The following is a 25,512-nucleotide window of genomic DNA, read 5'->3' as shown; positions in this document are numbered from 1 at the left end:
TTTCTGCTCTGTTTGAAAGTAGACCCCCTTCTCCCACCCCCCTAAAACACTGTGTTTGTCTTTGCCTGGGTCCTTTAATGCCCATTGATCCAGATAATCAGGGACAAAATTGGTGAAAAACCAGCGGGGGAGGTTCTGACAGCAGTTGCTGAAAAGAGCTGCTTGTGGATAATTGAAGGAGGCATTAAGGCAACAATAGTAATGGCTAATGCCAGGACTTATTGGTTTCTCTGGTATTTGGAGCTCCCCGGATGACGAGACAACACTGGAGAGTCACAGCTAGCGTGGCAATCATCCTATCATTAGCAGAACTTCAGCTGCAGGGACAGAAAGTGCATTATCTGTGGGTTTAGCAGGCCACCAATGGGGATGCCCTTCAGATGTCTTTAGCTTGAAATGGACTTGTTTGAACCTGCATTCATTCATGCAAAGTCAGAAAGGGGACAGTCCTACTTAAATGTGTGTTTTCTGGACCTCAGATGAACTGATGGTTCTTAAATTTGAACCCTCTTATAAAATTGTGCTTTGCTTATTGTTACTCAACCTTTGACCTTTACAGCACACATTGATGTATGTACATAGAACGCTATTTTCACTTTTATATTTTGAAGCAGTTTTCTGTGCTTAAATCTAATGTCCAATTTACAAAAATGTTGCATTGGAACTTTTTTTGAGGAAAACAAATCACTTAATTCTCATCATTAATTATAAGAGGAATTAATGGCAGAATATTTCATACTTTAAAGACTTGTTTGCGGACTATCTGTAAACCAGCACACTTGTTTGTTTGCCATTTGAGGTCAGTATGGGCAAGCTATGAACACAACTTCAACCTTAAAAGTTGCTGATATGTCAAACTTGCCCTGTGATTGACTGGTGATGAGTCCAGGGTGTACCCCGCCTCTTGCCCAATGACAGCTGGGATAGGCGCCAGTCCCCCGCGACCCTGAACAGGATAAGCGGTATAGATAATGGATGGATGGATGGGCATTTTTGGAGCAACTTTGGTAATTTGGAGTCCAATATTTAGATTCTTTTAGCTCTGTTTTTGGTCCCTACCAGCTCTTAAATGGCTAGTTGACTGTTTGTCTTTTGGTGTTGAGCCAGTACAGTTCAGCGGGTTTTTGTCTGATTGGCAAAAAGCAAAGGTTAAAGCTCCTGTGAGGCTCTTTCGGTTTGTGTTGATTTTGGCAACAAGTATTTTTTAACAAAATATCTCATCCTGCTTTCTTTTAACATTCCAAACGTATCTTTTGTTGTTATTTTTTTGCCGTGAAAAATATAGAAAAAAGGCTGATTTAGAATTGCCTCTTCTGACACCTACCCCCCCGACAGTAGTTACAGGCATTAAATTACTATAAAGATGTAATCAATATTGTCGCTGATGGTCGTATTTGCTTTGGTAGCTCTTATAAAAGCATCATTGTTCATTTCAGTCCATTTCATAACCAGCTAAAAACTCCTCACAGGAGCTTTAAGTTGTGGCCAAGGCAGCTAAACAATTAGCCCAATAGTGTAAAACACCATAAAGCCCTGTTCGCTAGTTTTACATAAGACATTGCAAACATTTTAAATTTTCAAGTAAAATGTTTGATTATTTATTTTTTACTATAACCTGAAGTAGAAATCTTACTATCCCATAAAAAACACTATCAATGAGTTGAAATTTGAATGAAATGATGCAGGATATTTATCCCCTTCTCTCCCTGACAGACGTGTCTGAAGTGGATTAACTGTCTCACTCTGCCCTCACTGTGATAAGATACAATCTAACATAATGGTGATCGTGAACACTGCACATTATTATTCCTTCTCATCCACTACAATGGCACTTCAGCTCATGAAACAAGAGTTCTGCCAAATGTCACGCGGAGATGGATGATTATCGTCCGCTCCACTGTCATGGGAATATATCTATCTGGTGTAATTTGCAGGCTGGAACAGCAATGAGCACAGATAAGATCAATATTTAATGAAAGTGTAAGTGAAGCTTAAGGGTTGTCACTTATGCCTCTGCTGTTAATGACATGTCACATTATCATACTTATCAGATCGGGTCAATCTTAACTGCAATTACTGGCCTCATTTCTTTTTAATTCATTACAAATGTTGAGTCATTTCAGTCGTCCACCTCTATGCAAACACACCAGGAATGTACTCCGGCCTGCACAAACTTCTGACTTAAATCTATTAATGGGAGCGTGGATGGGTATAATTCAATCAACACACCTAAAATGTGTTTGTAACTTGGAAGAAAAGTGTATTTCATGGCTGAGGAAGCCCCTATGCTTGGTGCCCCACTCTCCCTGGTAATAGTATCCCACAGTGAGCGGGCTGATTGTTTTAGTCCTGGATCACTGGCCATGGGATAAACCTGAGAGCCCAGCCTGCTTTTCATGTCAAAACCTTCAAGGGAAAGCGGCCACAATCCAAGAGCAATCACACTTGAGACATCAAAGTGCCAGAGAGAAGAGAGGCGAGAGACGGTCCACATTTTTTCCACGCAAGCCAAGTGCAACTCAAGCGTGGAGGAAGAGGAGATGATCTAAGGCGAGGGTGCCATTGAGAGGAAGACGGAGAGCAGACAGATGTGCACGGGCAGGTAGCGGCACATCGGGGCCCCTCCTCTGAGCCGAGAGAGACACCGAGAAGCCTGCGCTGGTCACATTCCTGCTCGCTGCTCAGTCACTGTCCACTTTCACGAGACCCACTGAGGACCATGGGCCTGCAGTTTGAATGAAGAGTTGACAATGTAGGGCTGGAAGACAAATTCAGATCCTTTATTGAAGATTATCAGCAAGTATACTTAGAGCATTGAAAAAGGACTCATTGTGCATAAAAATGTCCCTTCTAAGGGACATACTGATGCAAAAATGTGGAAGTGACATTTGGTTTAATCTGTTTAAGGTGGAACTTTCAACTACTACTTTGACTACAGATCTGGTTCCCAACCTTGGGGTCAGGCCCCTTGCAAAGGCTTGCAGGCTAAACTTTGGGGGATTAGAGATTTTGGAGCTGAACTTTTTTTTCTTTTTCTTTTTTTTTGAGCTGTTAAAAACCCTAAAAGAACTACAAAAACCACCCCTGAAACATGATACAGGGCCCCAACTAGACACTGTTTTAGGACTGACAAGCCAAACGGGTTAACACCCACAGTTTCTGTTTTTAACAATGTAGGGGAGACCGGGGTTGGTTGTCACAGTGCTTATTACAGCCAAACAATAGGACGCTGTTTCATAATGTTTATATCAAACATTTGGCCTGATGCTATGATTATTTCTATCTAATCATTTTGAGGCGATCACACAAAACATTGAGGTGAGAAGACATTTTGTGATTTTTATGGGTCAGTATTAAAAGTTATTTTACAATCAACCATTTATTAAAAAGTAGAAGTTAATAGTAATTAATAATTTGATTTGAGCCTAGTTTAAGCTAGCTAGCTTAAGCCATGTGGTAGCTAGCATAAAATCTTTGTCAAGAGGCCAGGTGGGGCTGGTTGTCACCCATGTGACAGATGTTGGACATATTATGTTGGGCTACTTTTAACTCTGGCTTTTTAACACTTGATATTTCTGGTATTTTTGTATTTGACAAATCAGTTCAGAAAGACAGTCAGCATAGCAAACATCTATGTTACAGTCTATAGCTGTGTCCCAATCCAGGGGCTACATTCTTCGGAGGCCGTATTTGAAGGCCGATTGCGTCACAGTGGCGTGTCGAAGGCTGTCCCAATTCGAAGGCTCCTTCAGGTGCGGCCGACAAATATATCCTGAAGGATCCATCAGGTGCATCCTTCGCGGCCCACCGTATCCCGAGATGCATTGCACGCCAATTCAAATGAAATGGCAGACTTTTACGTGGCCGAGGAATAAACGTTTAAATGTAAAAGTTTTTTGGTGTCAACACAATCTAATAGCTAGCATTACACATATTTAAGAAAACGAAAGGGCCCTTGAAACAAATTATCTTTAAAAGAATAGGCTAACTTACTCAACGTTAGTCCACTAGCTACCTGTTGCTAGGTGACAGGAGCGCTGTTTGGTGATGGAGGAGTAAGGGTGGGAACGCAAAACAGGAAATGCTCCGTAGACCAGTCCATCTCTTCAGTTCGGCTTTAACAGTCTACACAGGCTATGAACGACGCATCCTCCGTGCAGCCCGTGGATTGGGACACAGCTCACATGTTGTAACACACACAATCACACACACTCTTACACATATACCAACCACACAAAATTAATAGTTTAATACATGAATAAAACCCTTATTTGCAACTCTAAAAGCCTTCATTTTACTTGTTTTAAATGATAATTTAAATAAATAGACAAATACAAAGGTCACTGGTGAGTGTTAAATAGATGGTATTGATTTTCAAACTTATTTGGTGTGTCTAGCTTAAAAAAACAACTAACTAACTAAAACACTGTTTCTAACTATACAACCCTGTGACGGGGTTGGCTGTCACAATGTGTAAGAGTGTCTTTGATGGTTAATAACTTGCTGTTATATAATATTAATGTATTTAATAATAATAATTTACAAGAATGAAAGGAATACCCACTTCAACCCGATAAAAATTCAAGACTTTAAGGTTCCATCCAAATTAGGAATGACAACTGTAAGATGTATTGATTAGGAGTTATTCACACAAGAGTGAAAAGTGTGACAACCAACCCCGGTCTCCCCTACTTTATTGTAACCACTAAAAATACAATGTTAAATAAATGTAGTGAAGTAAAAAGAATAAAAGGAACAAACATACGCTACAAAGATATTTTAGAACCAAAATGTTTAGCATGACCAAATGAGCGGTTAGCTCCTAGCAGCTGCGTTTGAGGGCATCCAGCCTGGTGTGATGAATAAAGGCAGAGGTTGTTAACTTGTCAGTGGTCCGTCAGCCTATACAACAACAGGCCAACCTCACCCCCTCCTCTCCCTCCACTTCCTCGTTAGCTGTCATTCATCTCTGTTCCGCCTCACTGCTGCCCAGCCAATAGGATGCTGGCGCCCGACCAAGAGCCCTGGCTGCTAAGACTTGTGTAGTAAGTTGATTGATAACCACAAACAGAGCTTTCGACCAGTCATAGGACACCATACAGGTGCAATTAACACATCAGACAGAGCCAGCAGAGAGAGATCAGCAGGTACGAGGCATGATGGGTAGGACATGATCGGGTTTACATATGAACAAGTTAATTATGGGGATGGATGTGTGGATACATATTCATTAAAGGGGATTTGGAGGCATCGTGAGGGTTCAGAAGACAAAGGTTAAATATATAATGAATGCACAATGTCTTTGGTTTTAAGTCCTTTCATGGCACAAATCAGCCTTTGCATATATTTTTTTGCCCTTGTCTTTTCAAAATAAAAGCCTTGAATGAGCAGCTATCGATCAAAGTTTATAGGCCCTCTGATCTTGGTTATTGTGTAACATTTTAAAAGAAAAAGCTACATGAATGTAGCCGGAGACAACCTGCTGTCAGCCATCCAGCCCGTGTGTCCTACTGATCGGCTGTGATTTCTGAATGACAGATTGAACTGATCCACCAGTGTGGGCATGTCTCACCCTCACTGAGTATCCTTAACCATGCTGTGGCTTCATCTTCATGTCCTCCTATGTAACCAAACACCAGCAGCAGTCTGAGCTGTAAAATGGCCTTACCCACATCCCATCTTCAAAGCCCCCTTTGGTCTGTGTGATTGAACAATTACCGCCATGCTTAATTTGCTATCAATAGGGACTTACACTTAGCCAGTTTACCGGCGTGCCTACCCATTGTTTAACTTGTCCCTTTGACTCCATCAAGAGGTTTTCAGATGAAGTCAGTCGCAACGGGCAAAACAACTCGCACTTTCATGGCAAAATGGTTTCCATCACAGCGTGTGCATCACGCCTTTAATTTGGCTGTTACACGCCAGTGAAGAGCGAGCGTACCTGTGACAGCTGTTTCCAGCTTTATCACGATCCAAGAATTATTGGAACTAAATGAAAAGCCACAAACCTGCACCGTTTATTTTTCCCCAGCCATCTTGTTTTACATGCCAGGATGTTATGCTGAAAGGTAATAATTGCTTCTTGTGGAATGTGTTTTTATAAATGTTAAAAGCCTTCCAATTAAACAGTGAGGAAATGTCTCCATTGAATTCTTCAAACTGTAGTGTTTAAGCGCTGATACCATTCTGTTTCTGTCAGGTAAAGCCGATTATAAATATGTTAAAAAAACACATGTTCCAAAAGTCATTTTATTCAGATCACATGAAGGTGGCTCACAGATGGTGTTCAAGTGAGGTAAAGCAATGACTTCAAAAGGAATGGCAGGTGTGTTTTTTTAGCTATTTAAAGAATAACAAATTATAATGCATCCAGGAAATAACCAATGTTATTATGTTGGCCTCTTCCTCTTAATGTTTTTAAAGTTAGATACACAATCTTGTTTGATGAAACTAAATTATAGGCCTTGTGCATTCCAGTAGGGCTGGAAAATTGCAACCATATTGTTTGTGTTAGATGTTCACAAAGCTTTTGAACTGTAAAATGTTAATATTTCATATTTAAAGTATTTTTCAAAAATCAAGCCAAAACTAGAGTGCCATTTTTCCCAAATATGCATGAGCTCTGTAGTAATAATAATAATCTGTAAGTAATTTAATAACTGCAGAAGTAAAAAAAAAAATCCCTCTAATATGTCTGAAAATGCAATAAAAGCTGATGTTTAATTCCACTTCCTCTTTAATTAAATATGATTTAAAAATATGTATCATATTTAATATAATATCAGTATTGTTGACTATGACTCAGATTCTGTGTTGTCTTTAACCAATTGTATAATAACACCACTTAAATATATTCCAATGTGTGTTATCTCTGTTCAGTATTGTTTAATGTATTATTACATCATACATTTAAAATAACTCACATCCATTAAGAAGAAATAAACGCACTAATTGCAGAATTATTACAATAACATTTTCAAACCATTTAGAGGGAATTGTTCTTTGAAGTCGCTAAATTACCCAGAAGTTATTATATTACTGGAGGCTACCAGCTCACTGTAGGAGGATCCTTTGATCTATAACACTGAAGAGCCACAGAGTGTTTAATCTGCCGCCATCACATTAGAGCCATTTCTGAACTAAAGACAATAGAAAAAATAATCTCGCTCTGGAATGCAGAAAATGAATTACGCTGTTTTCAATCAGACGTGGAGCTGTATGCTTTGAAGTTACGTTGTTGCTTCCATGTGAAGGACTTTCATAGACTCGGAGATCATTGAACTGGTGTCGATTTGTCCGTAGATCCCCACTAAAAACGCCTTGTGGAGCAGGATGTCTGCGTGTTCTGTGAGGGGGAAAAAAGCACATTAGAACGAGCTGCTATGAATGTGTGACTTATATAATCTGGCTAAAAATATTGTGTCATCGTGATCAACATCCTCTTACCTTGACAGAGAAGCACATACTCTGGAAGATTCCTGAGAGCAGTCTGCACCACGTCGAAGTTCCCGCTGCCCATGCAGTACATGAAAGTTGGCAGGAAGTCTGTTGCCAGGCTGCAGCAGAGAAAACAAACAGGATCATGTAGTGAAATGCATGCAAACAGATGGACTAAAGAATGATTGATAGACAGGAAATCAATCAACAAATGGCTTTTCTTCTTTATTTATCTGCACACATGTTCCTCTTGGTCGTTTGTCCCAGAGCGCTGTTAACCTACCAGGGATTATTCTGGATGCAGCGCAGCGCCAGACTGAAGGCCATGTTCCGACACAAGTCCTCAGACGAAGCCATGAGTCTCTGCAGATCGTTCTACAAACAGTGACACAAGGTGGTGATCGACGTGTTACGCACACTGACAGCTACTACAGTCTTTTTTATATTGTTTATGACTCACAGTGAAGTACTGGATGATCTCTGGGCTCCTCCTCGACTTCTCATCCACCTCTGTCAACACATCCAACACATCTAGAGCAGACGGGGGAAAAACATATTAGTCATTATCATACAGGATTTATACATGTGAAATAGCTGCGGCGGTGTTAGTCACCCTCGACTGCCTCTCCTCTCGACATCTTTTTCAGGTACATCGTCATGTCTGCCGCGCTCAGTGAAACAGAGGCAGATATGTTGACGAGGGGCAGGGAACCAGTGGCCATGTCGTCTGGGAAAGAGTAAAAACAACACAGGCATAAGCACATCATTTAAAGGTTATTCTTATTGTACAGTTTGTATGTATGTGCTTACCATCTCCTTCTTCTGGTGCGACTTCTGCAGAGGATCTTTTAACAGGCAAAGTGAGCCCAGCCAGCAGAGACTTCAGCTGAACCAGGTCTGGGTTTTCTGCACACAGAGTCCTGGCAGGAGAAACAGCAACATCAAATCTCCGCTGTAAACACAGTAAACATACGCATGGTTTGCTATTTAAAGGACAATTTGCAATGATATACTTACTGCAGGATGCCTGAGTGCTTCTGCAAATAGGGAATGGCTGCTGCTGCATCATTAGTGATGTACTTCTGTGTGAACTGCAAAAACTTGTTGATGAAGACCAGCGGCGAACGAGTCCTCTGAAAGTTCTACAAAAGAATAATGAACAAAAAACATAAACATTGTAGATTGTAGCTTATTAAATCAAGTTATTATAGCTGATCTCAATCCTTAATCATTGGCAGAAGAGAGTGTGCGAGCCACCCACATGAAGGACTTTCATAAAGGACAGAAGGCAGTCTTGAAGCGCCCTCTGGTGGTCGCTGTGGAAAACAAGCGGCTGCAGCAGCTCCAGAATGGCAAGCGCGTTACTAAAGAACGTCATGTGGTTCTGCTGCCGGAACTCCTGCATGTTTAGGTGAATGCGACCGTGTAAGAGGCCTGCAATCATCGGCAGGTGTCTGGAAAAAAAAGAAGCAAGTTGATGTCTCTTTTATGACATCAGAAGATCTTCTGTTTGTACACTAAAGTATAAAATAGTGCAGCTTTGTTTCACCTGAGCAAAAGGACAGGGTGCGACACAGCCAGCTTTCTGCATGCGAGGTTGGCATCGGACGCACGGTTCTCTGCAGACTTTGAGTCGCCGATATCGGCGAGCAGCGTGACCAGGCGATGCACCAGGACATCAAGCTGAGGAAGAACAGACACAGACACATTTTCTTAATCCCTGTGGAGTGTGCAGTACATACTGAGTTCAGGTTATGACTTGCTGACCTATTTTGTGATGCAATTGAACACTTAAGTGAGTTTCTTGCTGTTGCGTGTCCTCATGGGATTCATTGCAAAACCAAATGTATTGAAATCTAACCAGACAATAGTCTAGGCAAAGTATGAGATCTCTTGAATAAAAAAAACATATTATTCAACAAGGAAGCAGGACATTGAAATTCAGATGTCACACTTAGTTGGTAAGAACTATCTGGGCTATGACACAGGCAGACATCTTTACCTTGCAGCTGCTGCCGTATGCAGCCCCCCCACTGCTCAAGGTGCCTTCAGGCAGGGTGACGTGCTGGATGACCTCAGGGAAGTGCAGATAGATCTGCAGCAGTAAGTTCTGGCAGCGTTTACTCATCGCACTGAAGGACAAAATAAACAAAATAGGATATATAGGGACACCAACTAAAGGAATTCACATTAAGGAAAATACATTTTATTACGGGCGTAAAACAGTCCAGCTGTCCACGGTAAAGCAAGAAGCTTAGTGACAAAATAATCCAGACTGTAATCCCTGATATTATTGTGTTGTGTAGGTGGAGGCGCTGTAATTGACAGTGATTGGTTGAGCAATTTTGTGCAGCCATAGAAAGTTTGTCAACTCAAGTGAACTTAATTCTATAGTCAAGCTTAGATTACAAAGCAAACAATTTTCCAAGTTTTAAAGAAAAAATTCCCTCCAGTTCTGTCACATTCACTTCCTCCATCTCTTTGACGGGATTATCAACAGAGCTGATATGAGATTAGACAGCGTGATAACACACGTCTCAATTGTTTCAGTCTCAAAGCGACTTAATTAGTGTAAATTAAAGGGCCAATTCACTGATTTTCTACCTCAGTCCTATCATGCTATCATGGCGAGCTAATGCCATTATGGTAGACATGGTTGCTCTGTGCCTTTGGAGGACCAATGGGCCCTGGAAAACCTACGTAAAACACGTCATCCGGCGGAGGCCAGGGAGCTTGCTAAACTACACTTCCTCAATCGAGGACGCCCGCCTCTGATGTCATGTCTCGTTCAAATGTTGTTTGAAATGTAGACTGCAGACCTGAAGATTTTTTAGACGATCCACCGGTATATTCCCGACATATTCTGATTCTGTGCCACTCTGAGCCATCACCTGCAGCGATCAATGTCCTTGACTAGAAAACGGTAGTATTTCACTCCAGCGTCTCTTGCTGGTCCGTTCCTTTCAGAGGGAGGGGCGCAATGCACGCTGGGTGTTGTAGGAACGTAGAACCACGAGCTGTTTGTACAACTTTCTCCACAGCTATGGCGCCAATTTCAAATATTATTGCTTCTATCGATGACGGAGAACACCAGCTTTGACTGACAGTGGCTTTTTCCAGGGGCGAAGTGCTCCTTTAATACAAACTAAGCACATGAATAGTGTAATGTAATTTTAGGGCATTTTCCTTCAAGTCTCCGCAGTTTCATAAAATCCTCTAAGGCTCTTGTCAGGCTCAAAAGATGCTCTCTTTACTAACTGAAGATGTGATTACAGCAACGAATTAAGCAAATCAGAGCGACCTTGACCAAGAGGGAAGAGCCTGCCGGTTGTTCAATAGTTGGTGTGTAATTGGAATAAACACCAGCTTATCTGACAGCGAGGTTTCACAAGAAGAATGCTCAACACACAATCACGTGTTTATTCAACACAAGGCCGAAACCCTTTACTTTCAACGTGTTTTCATCCTGCCAGATTTCCACTAGCAACCGTTTTACCAGACAGCTTAGCTGTACTTAAAATACTGTAATTCGGGAGCTAATTTTGCTTGACCTTGGCCAAAGTTTCCTCATTAAAGTGGTTTAATAACCAGAGACATGTTCATGAAAGGAGGGTTTGACTCCACAAAGAGTTGCACCCTGATCTCTGACAGCTAAGTCAGAGCAGGAATTCACAACACAGGCAAGTTTAGAGCTTCAGCCTTAATCCTCTTGGCTTCATTATAATACACTGAGCTTTTAAAGAGATCACAGTACAGACGACTTCTGCTGGTTTTAATTTCACACCAATAGACCTAATTATCGAGTTTTCCCTGGTCCGCGGCATTGTGGCTGACAGAGGAAGTCGGAAAAGTTCATCTGCACCGAGCAGGAAAATCTCGTGCGATTTACCCAAAGTTTATCAGCACACGGTTACAGGAGGAAAACGACTGTCTGCTAATTAGAAAGAACAATACGATGTGTCAAAATGAATGAGAGGAGCACTTTGGTGAACAAAATGTGATGAGCACAGAGATAACGGAAAGATTTGAGAAGAAAAGATGAGTTATGAAAGTTACTATATGAGAACTCCTTACCTGTCCTCCCATTTCTTTGTGCAGTTAATGAGGTACTCCGAGACTTTCTTGATGTTTTCCAGCTCCCCGCTGCAGTACGAGTGAAGGAGGGGCAGCCTGGACTGGATGAGGGAGCGGGAGGCCTGGTCCAAGCTGCTTCTATCATCGTGGGGCGAGTCGCGACTGTGGAGCTCCGACTCCGAGAGGATCAGGTCCACCAGGCTGATGAGCTCCTCTGAGCTGAGTCGCAACACAAACTTTTCGGTTTTCTTCTGCACGGACAAAGAGAAAAAGAGTCACAAATTAACTCCCACCGACTTTGGTCTCATTAGAACTATATATATAACGCGGTGAGCAATAGGATTTTGCTATGTGGGCTTTTGATCTTACCTGAGGGATCTTCTGGTCACGTCCTTGCCAGATACGCGGGATGTGGCTGCACGCCCACAGGAAATCCAGGGCAGACGATGGGTCAAGTCTGGAGACATGAACACAGACAGCTCATATAATCTCTCACTTTACAAAACATCACGCTCTATGCAAGAAAAAATAAGGCGTACTTGTAGTCCCTGCGTTTGCTGAGAAGAGCACTGATGCACTGCAGGAGGGTGGACCAGTTTGACTGATGTGTAAGCAACGCCAAGAGATAAGGTCTGTAGGCGGGGGTTCCTCGCGCCTGAAATAAGTGAAATAGTAGGTAAGGATGTGTCAGAGGTGCCAAGTAAACACTTGGTGAGACAAGAGGGAGCTAGCTCATCTTACCTTGTTAAGGGCAAACAGAAGTTTCTGTTGAAGGTCTGGACACACTGAGGTGACCTCAGGGTCGAGATGCTCCAGCCAGTCGACCAGCAGCCCGGAGCTCAGGCCGGACTTTGTCACCTCAGAGCTTGTGGGAGAAGGGAAATTAAGAGGTTAGCGCCATGGGTCTGGAATAAACATCAATTCACTTCTAAAAGCAGAGATCTCAATAACATAATGTACAATACATTTGAGCTTAACATCCTGCATTCATATGGTTTAGGAGTAACTGTAACAATAGAGTTGTTGGGAGGTAAAATACAGGTGAATGCCGCCCTAAGCCGTAACAACAACAACAAAAAAATGTGTTACCTTATTTGTCACATCATGTCACATTAAGCAGAAACATGGAGGACAAACGATAAAGCAATATTTCAAGGGATGTACTGGTGCGTCAACAACAAGAACGATTTCCCAGCCTGGGAATGAGGACCATCTGAGGAGCACGAGCATGTTCATGTGCATCATGTGCACAACTGCTGGTTGACTAATAGGACAAATGCATAAGTCTAATTTACGTTGAATACAATAATTTTACGGTAAGCTACAAGAAGCAGCCAATATAGGAAAAAAAAAAAGAGCCTTGTCGGTTCGAATTCACGTTTGTCAAATTGCCGTTCAGGTCAGTTTGCGGCGGGGCTTCACTGAGCAAAACTGCTCTGCTGATTTAGCAAAGTTGAAGCCATCCAACCCCTTGGGACAACTCGCAAGTTATTAACCTGATTCCTCAGTGAGGCGGCTTCTCAGGGCTGCGGATATTGTGCTGGAAATCTTTGGCCAGCTTTGCCCAGTCAGAGTAGATTTCCCCGAAATCCCAGATGATAGTTTCACAGGCCGTGTGGAATTTCAACCTGGCATAGTTACACAGCTCTGTCACCGTCGGCACTGCATCTCGCCGAGTATCGAGATGCAAATGATGGGCCGCACTGTGCCGTTGTCCGTCTCCGCCTGTCCATCTCTTAATGTTTTAACAGTGGCTGTATAAGTTTATATTTAAGTTCTCTTGGCAACACGTCTTTTAATTAACTAGCCTATTTATATATAGCCTATTTAATAGGCCATTATTCACTTTTTAATTGTTTATTTATTTGGCATATTTTCCCACTGGACATTTTGGTTGTTGATAACTTTATCTGCCAGAAAACTGCACATGATTCCAGTAGATACCGGCTAACTGGCCACCATCTACTTACTCGTTGGATCAAAGCTTGTGTGAGTCAAGGAACAACCTTTCAGTATTTACCTGTCTCACTAGCAGTGTTGCCTGAACAAGGAAAAGATTCAGTATAGTGTTCTTAGATTTTCACAGTGAATCCGTAAAGCCAACGTAAAGCTGCAAAACCAATTAAACCTTTCTGAACCAAATCCTGTAGCAGTTTCTGAGTACAAGGCCACAGGCGGCGAGCGGCGCGTCGCTGTCTTCGTCCCAGGCAGCCGTGTTTGTCGTTTAGTCCCGTCAAATGTAAATACGTCCTGCATGACTTGAGAGGGAAATAGAATTGCGGCGCTCACTTGTTAGAATCGGCTTCCTTTTTCACAGCTCGCTCCTCGCTTTCCTGCAGCAGCAAGGAAATCACCGTGGCAACAGGGCCAGCCGTGCCGTTCTGTGTACCGACAGTCATCAGCAGAGACAGTAGCTCCTCAAGATACGGCGACCTCACCTCCATCAGACCCTGCAACACTGGGGTATAATAAAAACAGCATGCTTAGAAACAGGCTTTGTTCTGCCATTATGCATCCCTATGGACATGTTAAAAGTGGTGTGATGCTCAGTTCAATCAAAATCAATGTACATGACCGCATTAACACCTTTTCCGATGAGCTCTGCTTCTGCATTGCATCTCTCTCCAGCCTTCAGCATCGCTATGATGGCTCTCAGCGGCACCTCAGTATCTCTGTGATAAGCCAAAGCCTCAGCCAGGTGGAGGAAACCTGTACGCACTGCAGGGCAGAAACAATGGTCACTCACTGTTCATGCAAAATTAATCTATATTTGAAAATGCAAAGAGATGAGGTGCTCACCATCACTGTGCCTGTGTTTGTGAGAGTTCTGTCCAGCGAAGGATTTGAGCAGAGTCTTCAGCGGTCCGGCCTCCACAGTCGGGTTGTCTAACCAGATTAACATCTCCATGACGACCTTCAGGAAGAGTGAGGAGAAAGCGACGTCCTGGGACACGAGGCGCTGCAAGAAACAAACAGGAGAAATCAGAAAAATACATCTATTTCGCAGTATTTCTGAATGAACATTAAACATGCACTGACTGACCTGGTAGAGGTGAAGCTGGCGCATGAGAGGACAGGAGAGGGCATGGCTGTGGTGCATGGACATGATAATAGGCCCTGCATGAGCAGAGCTCAGCAGAGCCACGAAGGCCTGCAGGAGCCGAAATGCCAATGCAGCCTGCTGAATTTGGCCCTGCTTGGCACGCATCAGTTCTTTAGCCAGGGCCTGCTGCAGGGCCAGAGAGAGCTGGCTGGGAGGGGGGCCATGCCAGCGAGGGTCCACCTTTAAGGGGAATATCTGTCGGAACAAAGGTAACAGAATCAGGACTATTTGACCAAGAAGTGACTCAACAACAGGTTTGAGTAAATGTGGACGAACAGTTTGTTTTGTAAGTTAAAAGAGCTAGTAAATCCCACCTGAAGCAACATGCCAGTTAGATCATCATCAGGCCCGACAGCAGGGAGCTGACTGGCTGCTCTCATCTTCACAGAGCTGTGGGGCGTCTCCACGGTTACTTTGGCTTTACTTGTTTCAGCAGAATCTGTCAGGAGAGATGGGGGACATGAAAGAATCTATTACTTTCATACAGTCCCTTCACCATCTATGATTGTGCGTAAGAATAAAATAATCTAAATTTTCTTAGATACATTTATAAATAACTCAGTAATCAAACCTTGTTCATGTCAGTAAAAGGCTAAAGGAGGCTAAAGTCACCGACCTCTGTCTGAAGGAAGAGAGGAGCTCAGTAATCCATGGAAAGTGTGCCCCCCAGTGGCTCCTCGCTCATGCTGCACTTCAACCAGGTGGGCCATGTAGTCTATTTCAGGTAAAATACAAAATCAGATAAATTATTAATAATTTAAGGCTATAAATGTCAAAGTTAAACAATTTCATAAGTAGGATATCTGCAGCACTCTTACGCTTGTCCATGATGTTCTGCTCCAGCGACTGTGGATCATGGGAGACCGCCTGGTCCAAGTACTGCAGCAGTTTACTCATGCTGGACACAGGAATGCCAAAGGACTGTACAAACAGCAGCAGCTGCTGCGGCTCCAGATCGTGCAAAGCTGAGGGGACAACACATGTATTATTCTGTTATAGGGTATAAATGTGTTACATGGTGAGAACCAGAGATGTTCGTGTACAAGGACAAGTTGTACCTGCATCAACCAATCGAGCCACCTCCGATCGGATCATCCTCAGTTTCAGCCAATCAGGCAGCAGGAGGGCCTCTTCTGACGTGTCGACCAGGAAGGCAGTGGGTAGAGGTTTCTTGTCGGGAAACCAAATGTCCAAAAGAGCGTAGAAATCACTCTCTCCTGTAAAGAAATACACAATAGTGACTTAAAGCTCCTTTAATGATGCTGACACTGAACCAGTGTTAATTTAAGCAGCTATTTTAGATTTCGTCTTCGTGTTCAGACGAAAATGCTTTTTATGTTTAGTCACGCTTTAGTCTTTTATACCCTTTATAGTTATGGTCGATGAAAACTAAAAACATTTTAGTCCAGTTTTAGTCAGTCTGGACATCGAAAGAACGATGAGGACACAGCATCTAAAGATGACTTTTCATCATCGCTTCTCACGTCGATGATCACTCCTTTTTGTGCAGAAGAAGCGTCAAATGACGCTTAAAACACCCCCTTTTTCTGTGAGCGCACACAGAGCCTGGGTCAACACAGAAAGTTCCCAACCACCTTCACAATACCCGTTATCTCAAACCGGGATACCCAGTTACAGGGATGAATTGCTTATATTTTGACAGACAGATTAAAGGCACAGTGGGGGACAATATGCATTTTAAATGTCTGAGAGTCCCGTCTTGTTGTCTCGTTAACGGAAACAAAAAATAACTGTCGTCAGATGTTTTATTATCAACAATCTATTTTCAACTCGTCAACATTTTTCGTCATTATTTACATTAACGTAATGAACACTGCACTGAACTGTAATAGGCACAGGACTACCTTTGGGTGGCCCCAGGGTCAGCAGGATGACCATGGCGTGAACTACAAGAATGTGCATCGTAGCAGTCTCTCCTGTCGTCCAGCGCAGGAACACCTGATCCTGAGATTCTGACTGCAAACAGACAGCAAAGTAAAGGTTTGTTAAGCACTAAGTTTCTCATGCATCTCCTTTGTTTAATACATGTCCCTAAAGAAAATTCAGATGCAGAATAAAACTAAATGGTCATGTCACTAGGCTCAAAACTTTGCAGTCGATTGCAAGAAGGTTTTAGGGGTTATGGAACTTGTAGCTTTTTAACACTAAGTTAAGTCGGTAACAACTTTTGCCAGTGCTCACCCAGCTGTATAGATCTTCTCCCTCTTTGGTCTTCCTCATCCTCTTGATGTACGTAGAGAAGATGGTGAGGAAAGCACTGAGCACAGCGTTGGACTCAGGCCTGCAGGAGTGTTTGGAGAAGAGGCTGTTCATGATGGTGGAGCGCTCGACGATCAGACGCGCAACGTCCTACAGAGGGTGATTAAGATTTAGAACTGCTGCATGAAAACAAAATAAGTAATGTAATATTAAGCAACTCGCTGTGATTACCAGAGCTAGGTCATTATGGGAGGACTGCTCCTCCACTGGTGCATGCTGGGATAGGTAGATGAGATAGGCACTGATCGTCTGTGGATCTGTCTCCATGTGGATGGCCTTAAAGAAAGCAGACAGGCAACCCTTCAAACTCCATCGTATTTGTCGTTATAAAAAGTTAACTTATATTTCTCTTATTGTCACTGACCTGCTGCAGAGCGGTGGACGTCATGCCTCTGACGCTGTCGAATAACGGGAGCTTCGGGAGGTCTTGTAGCAGCCACTGATATCCTGGCAGGAGCTCAGCGTCTGCAGAGTCTTCTTCCATGGGCTGGTCCCGCTCCTCTCCGTCTTTCAAGCCTCCTTCAACCAGCACCAAGGACAAACCCTACACACAAAACATATAATGTAAATGGAATAATTCTCTCAATGACATAAAGCTACTATAGAAGATGTTTCTGCTTCCAGTTCAGTACCTTCATAGCTAGGACTCTTGATGCCACCTGAGAAGAGCTGAGGCGACGCAGGAAGTAGTCCAGCACTTCACATGTTGTCTGTTCGTCAGCCTTAGGACCCAGCAAGAGATCCTGGAGCCGCCCGAGCAGCTGCCTTTGCTTTTGTTGTCTCTATAGGAAGAGAGATAAAAATTCAGAGATAGTCAAGGCTCAGTATTGCCAAGCTGTAAATAAGCATAAAACACAAGTATGCATTTTGCACGTAGCATGTTAAGTTACGGTTTTTATATCAACATACTTGTCTCTTCTTGGCTTTCTGCTCTTTGCTCTCTCCCTCTTCATCGTCCTCTATTGGCAGACTGTCGTCGGCAGCATCGTGCAAAAGGAATTCACACAGGCACTGCACTGGAAGCACATCCAAGGACCCCTCACTGGACTGGACCAAATCAGCCAACCACGGCATGGACTGAGAGGAAGCCTGGGAAGAAAACAAAATGCGCATAACTTAGAGGACACGCACTTGTGTTATTACTTGTTCTAATCCAATGCAAGTGCACTACAGCATCAGCACTGACAGACATTACGTTTTGGGCATTACCTGTCTCTGGATGATGTTAAGGAGGAAGTCGGGGTTGCGGCTGCGGCAGAGGAGATGTCCCAGACGCAGAGACTGGTTGAGGCTTTTCACCTGCTCCTGGACCTGAGGAGGAGGTCGACGAGGAGGACCCCTGAACACAAACACAAACAACAGAAGATTAAAATACTAACATAGATGAATACGGGACTATTTTACATTTCTGATGCTGATATTTAACCGTGAGCTTTACTAAGGGGGACTTTGTAAGTTTACTGCATCATCTCCAATCTAAATAAAGTCCCGAGATTGAATTTGACTAAGTTTGGCAAAGAAACAGCTTGTCAATCAAACAGCTAAAAGGTGTATTAAATAGTTCCTCCCGCTCTCTTACTGTGGATCTAGACTGGTGAGCTGAGACAGCAGCAGGCTGTTGCTCTCTGTGATGGTCTGTTTGGTGGAGGCTGCTGCCAGGTGGCTCTCAAAGGCCAGGATCTCTTGTTTCTCTCTCTGGGAGATCTGCAGCTCTCTGTTGATCATCTCCGTCTTTGTGTCCTCGTCAGCAACGGTGCACGGAGGGTAGGTATAGTTACTGTGGCGGCAAACAGAGCTGTGTGTTAGTTTTTCAGCAACTTGAAGTTAAAGAATCAATGACTAATTTATACTACAGGAAACATTCACCTACTTTGTCATAACCATCTCCATGAGCATTTTCAGTGTAGGATAGCCGTCCCAGGCAGCGAGACCTAAAGTATTAATAGAAAATATTTAATAACACAGCATAAATAGGGTTGATATTCTTATGTAGGCAGCTAAAAACTGGGATTACCATACCTATTTTCTGAGGATTATACGCAGCCACCACAAGCAGCAGCAGCCATGCCTTCCAGTAGAGAGTAGATATTGCCAAATTTGGTGGTTGGTACCTTAAACAGTGAGAGTCATTTGTTATTTTAGGAAAGTGCATAATCTTAATGTGGTTTTAAAAGCCAGTAGAGAACGTTGTAGTACCCTGCAGGCAGCTGAATGTTCTCTGGGTGGTGGTATGTACACAGATTCAGCACTGCATCAATGAGTTGGATCCTTTCCACTTTCAGGACCTCCAGATCTGTTAAAACGCTTAGCTCTGAGGATCCAAACCGACAGGTCAAGATGTATTCATATAAATACAGTAATAAAAAAGTAATAATGAGAGTAATAGACACAGTTAGACTAAATGTATCGTCACACACCGTCAGACTGAACTCCAGCAGCTCTCTTAACCAGGTGATCAGCGAGCTCCATGGCATCAGCCGGGCCCAGGGGCAAATCACGTGACAGCCCGATCACTAGAACGCGCATCAGCGTGTCCTCCAGCAGAGGCACCTCGGAGCAGAGGCGAAGGAAGAAACTGAGGGATTAAACAAACAAACAGCTTAGTAAGGTGACACTTTAGATACAGTGAAACAAAAAATAATAATTTAGAAGAGTGTTAAAAACTCACTTCCTGTCGCTCTCTGGAGGCCAGTTGTCCCACTTGTAGTACGTCTCAGGTTGCTCCGTGAAAAGCACTTTGTGAAGGCTGCAGATAGGAAAAAGATAGATTATATATAAAGTAGCTGAAAACATAATAACACTTTGCAGCACATCAGATATGTGCATAGTTACCGACCAGTGAACGTAGTCTTTTGCGCCAACTTTGCTGATGGTAGGAACCACAGTGTGAAGCCACCACACAGCGTCTCTCTGGATCGCAGCGATCTGATTCTGAAACGACCTCAGGACATCCAGATCTGAAACAAACCAGGCAAGTGTTTAAGGTGAAGCTTATCCTACGTGTTGCGGTTCGCCGATTTTTAACCTCAGTTCTATCGTGCTATTATGGGGAGCTAATGCCATTATGGTAGGATAAAAATGCAATTTCGCTCTGTGCCTTTGGAGGACGCTATCCACTTCTCCAATGGACCCTGGAAAACCAGCCAGGGAGCTTGCTAAACTACACTTCCTCAATCTAAGACGCCCGCCTCCGATGTCATGTCTTGCTGACCTGAAGATTTTTAGACAATCCACCGGTATACTCTCAGAACGGTAGTATTTCACTCCAGTGCCTCTCTTTGGGCCGTTCCTTTCTGAGGGAGGGGTGCAATGCATGCTGGGTGTTGTAGGAATGTAGATGGGTGAAACCACAAGCTGTTTGTGCAACTTTCTCCACAGCTATGGCGCCAATTTGAAATATTATTGCTTCTATCGATTACAGAGAACACCAGCTTTGACTGACGGGGGCGAACTGCTCCTTTTAACACATAAATAACAATTGATAATTTAAACAGCACATACTCTTCTTCTCTCCTTTATCCCAAGCGACGCCAGCTTCTTTGACCTGAGCAGTGATGCCCAACATCATGGAGACAGTCAGTAAATCTGTCACCTGGATAACAAAACGCTCCTACAGAGGGGACAAGGAGTAACACTTAAAAGTCACGTTTTAAGGATTAAAGCAGAAGTGAGGGAGTTTATTTTGATGCGTATTTACTTTGAACTCCATGTCCACATATGTGGCCTCCTTCCTCTCCTGCATTAACCCGAAGCAGAAGGACTGGAAGTTGATCTCATGCTTGGTCTGTTTGATGATTTCTCTCAGCAACGCTCGGGAGGCTCGGAGGTAATCATCCTTATTGGTCAGCAGGTCCTGGAACACCATCGCCAAGAACTACAGACACAATATAAAAGAGGGAAAATGTTTTAGTAGCCTAAAAAAATACTTTTTTATCAGGAACTATTATATAATTTTTCATTCATCATTCATTTCACCTTCGGGGCCTGCTCGGGGCTGTGCTGCAGCACTGTGTGCAGGACTTGCATGTTGTTAGGATTCCTCGCATTTGACAGCTCATTGAAGATCACCAGCTTCACCATGGTGGCCAGGTTGTCTCTGTGTGCATTGAGCAGCTCTCTGGAGAATCACAGCCAAAGCACCAGTTAGTGTAAGTCAGCGTGTGAAGCAAAGAGTTCAAAGTAAAACACAAAGAGACCCCACAGACCTGACACACAGCATGTAGTGGTTGAGGAGGACTTTGGGTTTGAGTCGGATCTTGATCAGGTTGGAGATCACCTCCATGTCGTCTGCCCCGTGGGTGTTGCAGTTCATACACAGAGACATGAGGAGGTCTTGAGCAGGTCGGGTCAGCTGTAGAAAAACACCAAAACAAAGTAAGGGAGCTAATAATTTGTGTCTTAAAATTTTACAACAGGCATTAATCAGATAATAAGGTGCAGAAAAAAGGAGTTGTTTATTCCAGGATATTTGTTACTGACCTTTGGGTTCTGGAGCCACATCTCCAGCCTCTGCACCGCCATGAGCCGCGCCTCTTTGTAGCCACACGTGGCTGTGAGCAGACGCAGCAGGTTTCGGGACACGTTGTCCATCGGCTGCCTGCGGTTCAGCTGATCCCTGAGTACGTCAAGCACGTAGTCCTCCACGCTCTCCGCCAGTTCTTCATACCTACGGCACGCCAGAGGGCGAGAGAAAAACCACATGGAGACACAAAAAGTAAGCGGAATTATACCAGGTGGTGTCAATGTACCCTGTAGTATCCCTCACATCTAGTTATATGGGTGGTTTCCATACCTTGGCATAACCTGCCCTTCATCCTCAGGGCTGAGTTTCTCCTCTGCTATCAGCAATTCAGTTTGGCTGTCGTCCTCATCAGGGGTTGAGGGATGAGGGCTGCTTCCTAAAAAACAAATACAGCAAAACCGATCAGTAATCGTTTCCTGCATCAGCAATCAAAATATCCAACATCCCAGTGTGTTCTTGCAATGTAACTGCACCTGCACTGAGATCTCCAGCCGAGCGGCCAGTGTCCGCCTGCAGCAGCATACTCTTAGGGGGCATCTTTGTCCCAAACGCAGTCTGGATGTTGTCCACAAAATTCTTACAGTGAGAGCCGTCCACCCAGATTCTTTCACCCAGAGAGTCCTCAATGTACACCTGACAACACATTTTTTATTGACCAGTTGCAAGAATAAAAAGTAAAACATTCTAAAAAAAAAAAAAAAAATAAGTAATGTATTTAACTATTTTGAGTGTGAAGGAGATCCTTACTTTAACAAAGATCTCTGGCCAGTTCTCGTCCTCTTCGTAGGCTGCCATCAGCAGATTGCAAGCGAGGACAGACACAAGGCTGTTCCCCTTTGCTTTAAAATTGATTGACGCATCCCGACGCAGGAGGCTGCACAAAGCCTGAAAAGTCATAAATATCAAGTCAAATTCCAGCATCTGTAAAGTTCACACTGGGGAACATTTATTTGCAATTACGTCTGAGTTTACTATCAAAAGCTTTAGCAGTTAGTTACACAATTGTAAAGCAAAAGACTCCTCAAGACGTCTTAAAGGAAAATTCATGAATAAGCAACAATTGTAAGATTAAAAATGTATTACAGTTAGTTGTCTGTATAAGTGTAAGGTGTATTACAACATCATAACTGATCAATTCTGATGTTTTTAGACAGTCGCCATTTTCCCCTAGACACACTATATGTACTATATAACAGCATCTATGGGGTCACACATCATACCTCAATAATTCCTTCAGTAGCAAAAACGTTGGGTTTGATTTTGGCCAGGAACATGAGACTGAGGTATAGAGTGATGTCAGGCTTTGCCCGGTTCATCTTCAGTTGTTTCACTGCTCCACACAGCAGTCCCTCAATGCGATCATCATTTCCTTCTGACTCTGCAGCTTCAATCTCATCCAGCAGCACTGCAGGTGACACTGAAAAATAAAGGAATTTGAGTTTTCTTGCAATTTTAATAAATTGTCTATTTTGTAGCCATGTCAGTGTCAGGTTTTACAAGCTTTTAGGGATGCAAGCACAGAGCTTTTGATTTTACCTTCAATAGGTACCACTGATGGCTCCTTTATCGAGGGTGATATTGCCCTCTTGTCCACAGCTGCGACATCAGCTAGTCGTCCCAGAGCACTGACTGGAGGGGTGGTGGAGAGTTTGGGCCGCTTAGTGAGGCTAGACAGACCCGATGAGGAGGGCAGGGTGGAGGAAGTCTCTCTCTTGCGATCAGCAGGTAAACCTGTGGATGCTGGCTTCAGGAGGACAGCGGGGGCTTTGGGCTCTCCGCCCTGGCTCTTTGATCCAAGAGCAATGAAATCTCCTGGTGGTGGGTGGCCTGGGAAAAGCATGTCACAAAAATATGTCATTTTCTTCTTCTTCGCTACCAAATAACACTGATATGTCTCATGTTTTGGTGCTTTACCTGATGGTTTTGCTGCACTGGGGCGCCTGAGAGTTGTAGGCTTTGGGCGATTCATCTCGACTTACAAGCACAAGTCAAATTTACCGCAGCTTAAACAGGTGACATTTCCTATCCTAGAATAGTCTGTGTGTGAAAAAGCATGGAAAAACACAAGATACAAACATAAAGTAGGGTCACCAAAGATAAGGCAATTTAAAGGTTACAGACAATATCAAAGAACTTGTCAAACCGTAACACTTGACAGGGGAAACAACATTAGCGTTACAAGCTTAAAAAGAAAAAATATACTGTATTCACAGTTCAAAAGCTATTGATAATATGTGTTCAATATACTGGACAAAAACTAAACTGAAGAAAACAATAACAGCTAATGCTATGTGTTTGGCTGTTAGCAATTTAAGCTAACTCTACGTTATGAAGCGTAGCACTGGCAGTTTAAACACGTTCATTGGCCTACGTACTAATAAAATCAATTTAAAAGTGTCTTACATATTCATTCGGTTTCATCAGACTTATCGTAGTAAGCCTAAACAATGCACTTTAAACTAATATTAACGCTTGCCGACTCAAAGCTTTCAGACAGCCAGGACGTCTTCTTCTTCTTCTCTGTGTGAAGGTTGTTCGCTAACAATCTCTGAAGTGTTTACCGCCCCCTAGTGGTGGTGGGGGGTGATGCTGCTCCTATGAACGCAATCTATTCTGATTACTTTTCTCTAATGTTTTATGAAGAATTAATCGTCTGCCTTGACGGTCCTGCAGTTGATGCTCGTCATAAGTTCATAATTAGTTTTTTAGTTTTTTTGTGCCGGAAGTATTACTACTGCCTGAATGACAATTTGCCTTTTTCTTGCTGTAGAGTATAGGCTGTGGATATTTCTGATTTCAGCTGTTCTTTTCTGACAGTCTTTTTTGCTTTTATTTTTCCTATAATGACTATATATTTTTGTTTTCTAATAATGTTTACCTTGAGGACCCAAAATGTCCCTTTAATTTGAATGTATGCATATAAAAAATAGGTGTATGATGAAGGTCTAGTACCGAGACGTTGCAAATTGATATCATTTCTGCAAGTTATAGACAGTGTGCGGGAGTGTGTATGACCTGTTCCTCTCCTACGCACCTGTTTTGAAACGGATGTACGAAGCGTTTTTTTCAACATGGAAGTATTACTACGCCATCTATGTTGTTGACAGATGATTTTCATGCAGTAATTCAATTCAATTCAATTCAAAATTGCTTAATTGGAATGGGAAACAAACGTTTACATTACCAAAGCAAGTGTAAAACAAAAATACAAAATAAGTACAACAAAAGAAGATAAAAAACAAAATGTGTTAAAGAATGCAGCATTATCACTTGTATATTAAAAAAATATCTTTCTGGATTTGCTCTTGAAATATATACAGATGAGTAAAACTATATATTTATACATATAAATATACATACATATATATATATATATATATATAAGTACAGTTACACTTAACAGTTAACATAAATCCAATAACTCACTGTAACCACAAGATGGCATGTGGAGTCATCTTAGCTTCAGCTAGTATCAAGACAAACACAATACATGAGCAACAGTTTATGATAATTGATTACCAGTATGCTAAAGCGTTCCACCGGTATTGCGATAAACAGAAGTGTAATTACGTACGATGGCCACCGGAGGGCAGTGTATACACTTGTAATATCAAGGTATACATGAGACGATTTAGGTGTGCCCTCTTGTGGTCACATTAGGTAACTACACTGCCATTAAGTTTGACAAAAAACCATAGGTAGGTATGTAAAACTTCCAACCAACCCTTTCAAAGTAAAACTTTCTCTTCAAACTACGCTACATGTAATATCTACAAAGAAATTACATCAAGGATGTGTTTAAATAGTATTGAATTGATTAACGTTTATAGCTTAAAATATGCCCTTGACTAAAGGAAGACAGCGGTTGGCAGCAGGGAGTTCAATTATGACTCACAGGTTCTTCAAAGGGTCTTGCAGACGTCACTTTTTTGATTGTATCGAATTCTTTGCATCAGTGACTCATTTTGAGAATAATTGTTTTCACGTGGTTCAATGCTTGGGAAAGTTTTCCCCCATCGCAAGAGCCTGCGTCACCATATATTGTTCGTCATCTCATAAGCCTGTTCTTTATTAATTTTGCACATTGTTCTTACAG

General features: G+C 42.7%; 1 protein-coding gene across 1 annotated transcript; it reads right to left on the bottom strand.

The window, feature by feature from the left end:
- Nucleotides 1-6,235: 6,235 nt before the first annotated feature.
- Nucleotides 6,236-23,907, bottom strand: ints1 (integrator complex subunit 1). The gene is made up of 48 exons (XM_069674622.1): nt 23,820-23,907; nt 23,331-23,453; nt 22,953-23,243; nt 22,637-22,833; nt 22,164-22,301; nt 21,890-22,049; nt 21,687-21,792; nt 21,374-21,560; nt 21,100-21,245; nt 20,870-21,011; nt 20,592-20,768; nt 20,396-20,504; nt 19,731-19,851; nt 19,563-19,640; nt 19,312-19,469; nt 19,091-19,205; nt 18,914-19,005; nt 18,765-18,825; nt 18,474-18,671; nt 18,104-18,233; nt 17,804-17,983; nt 17,527-17,676; nt 17,259-17,438; nt 17,066-17,170; nt 16,817-16,984; nt 16,480-16,591; nt 15,673-15,831; nt 15,433-15,579; nt 15,231-15,329; nt 14,929-15,053; nt 14,555-14,809; nt 14,311-14,470; nt 14,098-14,229; nt 13,801-13,969; nt 12,253-12,376; nt 12,051-12,166; nt 11,881-11,968; nt 11,512-11,762; nt 9,440-9,569; nt 8,987-9,120; nt 8,699-8,891; nt 8,455-8,579; nt 8,248-8,357; nt 8,051-8,164; nt 7,898-7,968; nt 7,721-7,812; nt 7,447-7,556; nt 6,236-7,345 (listed from the first exon to the last, which is right to left on the bottom strand). The coding sequence occupies exons 2-48, from the start codon at nt 23,383-23,385 to the stop codon at nt 7,230-7,232; spliced, it is 6,576 nt and encodes a 2,191-aa protein (XP_069530723.1). The 5' UTR covers nt 23,386-23,453; nt 23,820-23,907; the 3' UTR covers nt 6,236-7,229.
- Nucleotides 23,908-25,512: the final 1,605 nt, after the last annotated feature.

Source organism: Semicossyphus pulcher, unplaced genomic scaffold (assembly GCF_022749685.1).
Source record: "Semicossyphus pulcher isolate SPU_LCO1_2020_fin unplaced genomic scaffold, fSemPul1.0.p SCAF_23, whole genome shotgun sequence".
In the NCBI taxonomy this organism is placed as follows: Eukaryota; Metazoa; Chordata; class Actinopteri; order Labriformes; family Labridae; genus Semicossyphus; species Semicossyphus pulcher.
The sequence above is the reverse complement of the archived record's forward strand: the minus strand, read 5'-3'. Positions and strand labels throughout refer to the sequence as shown.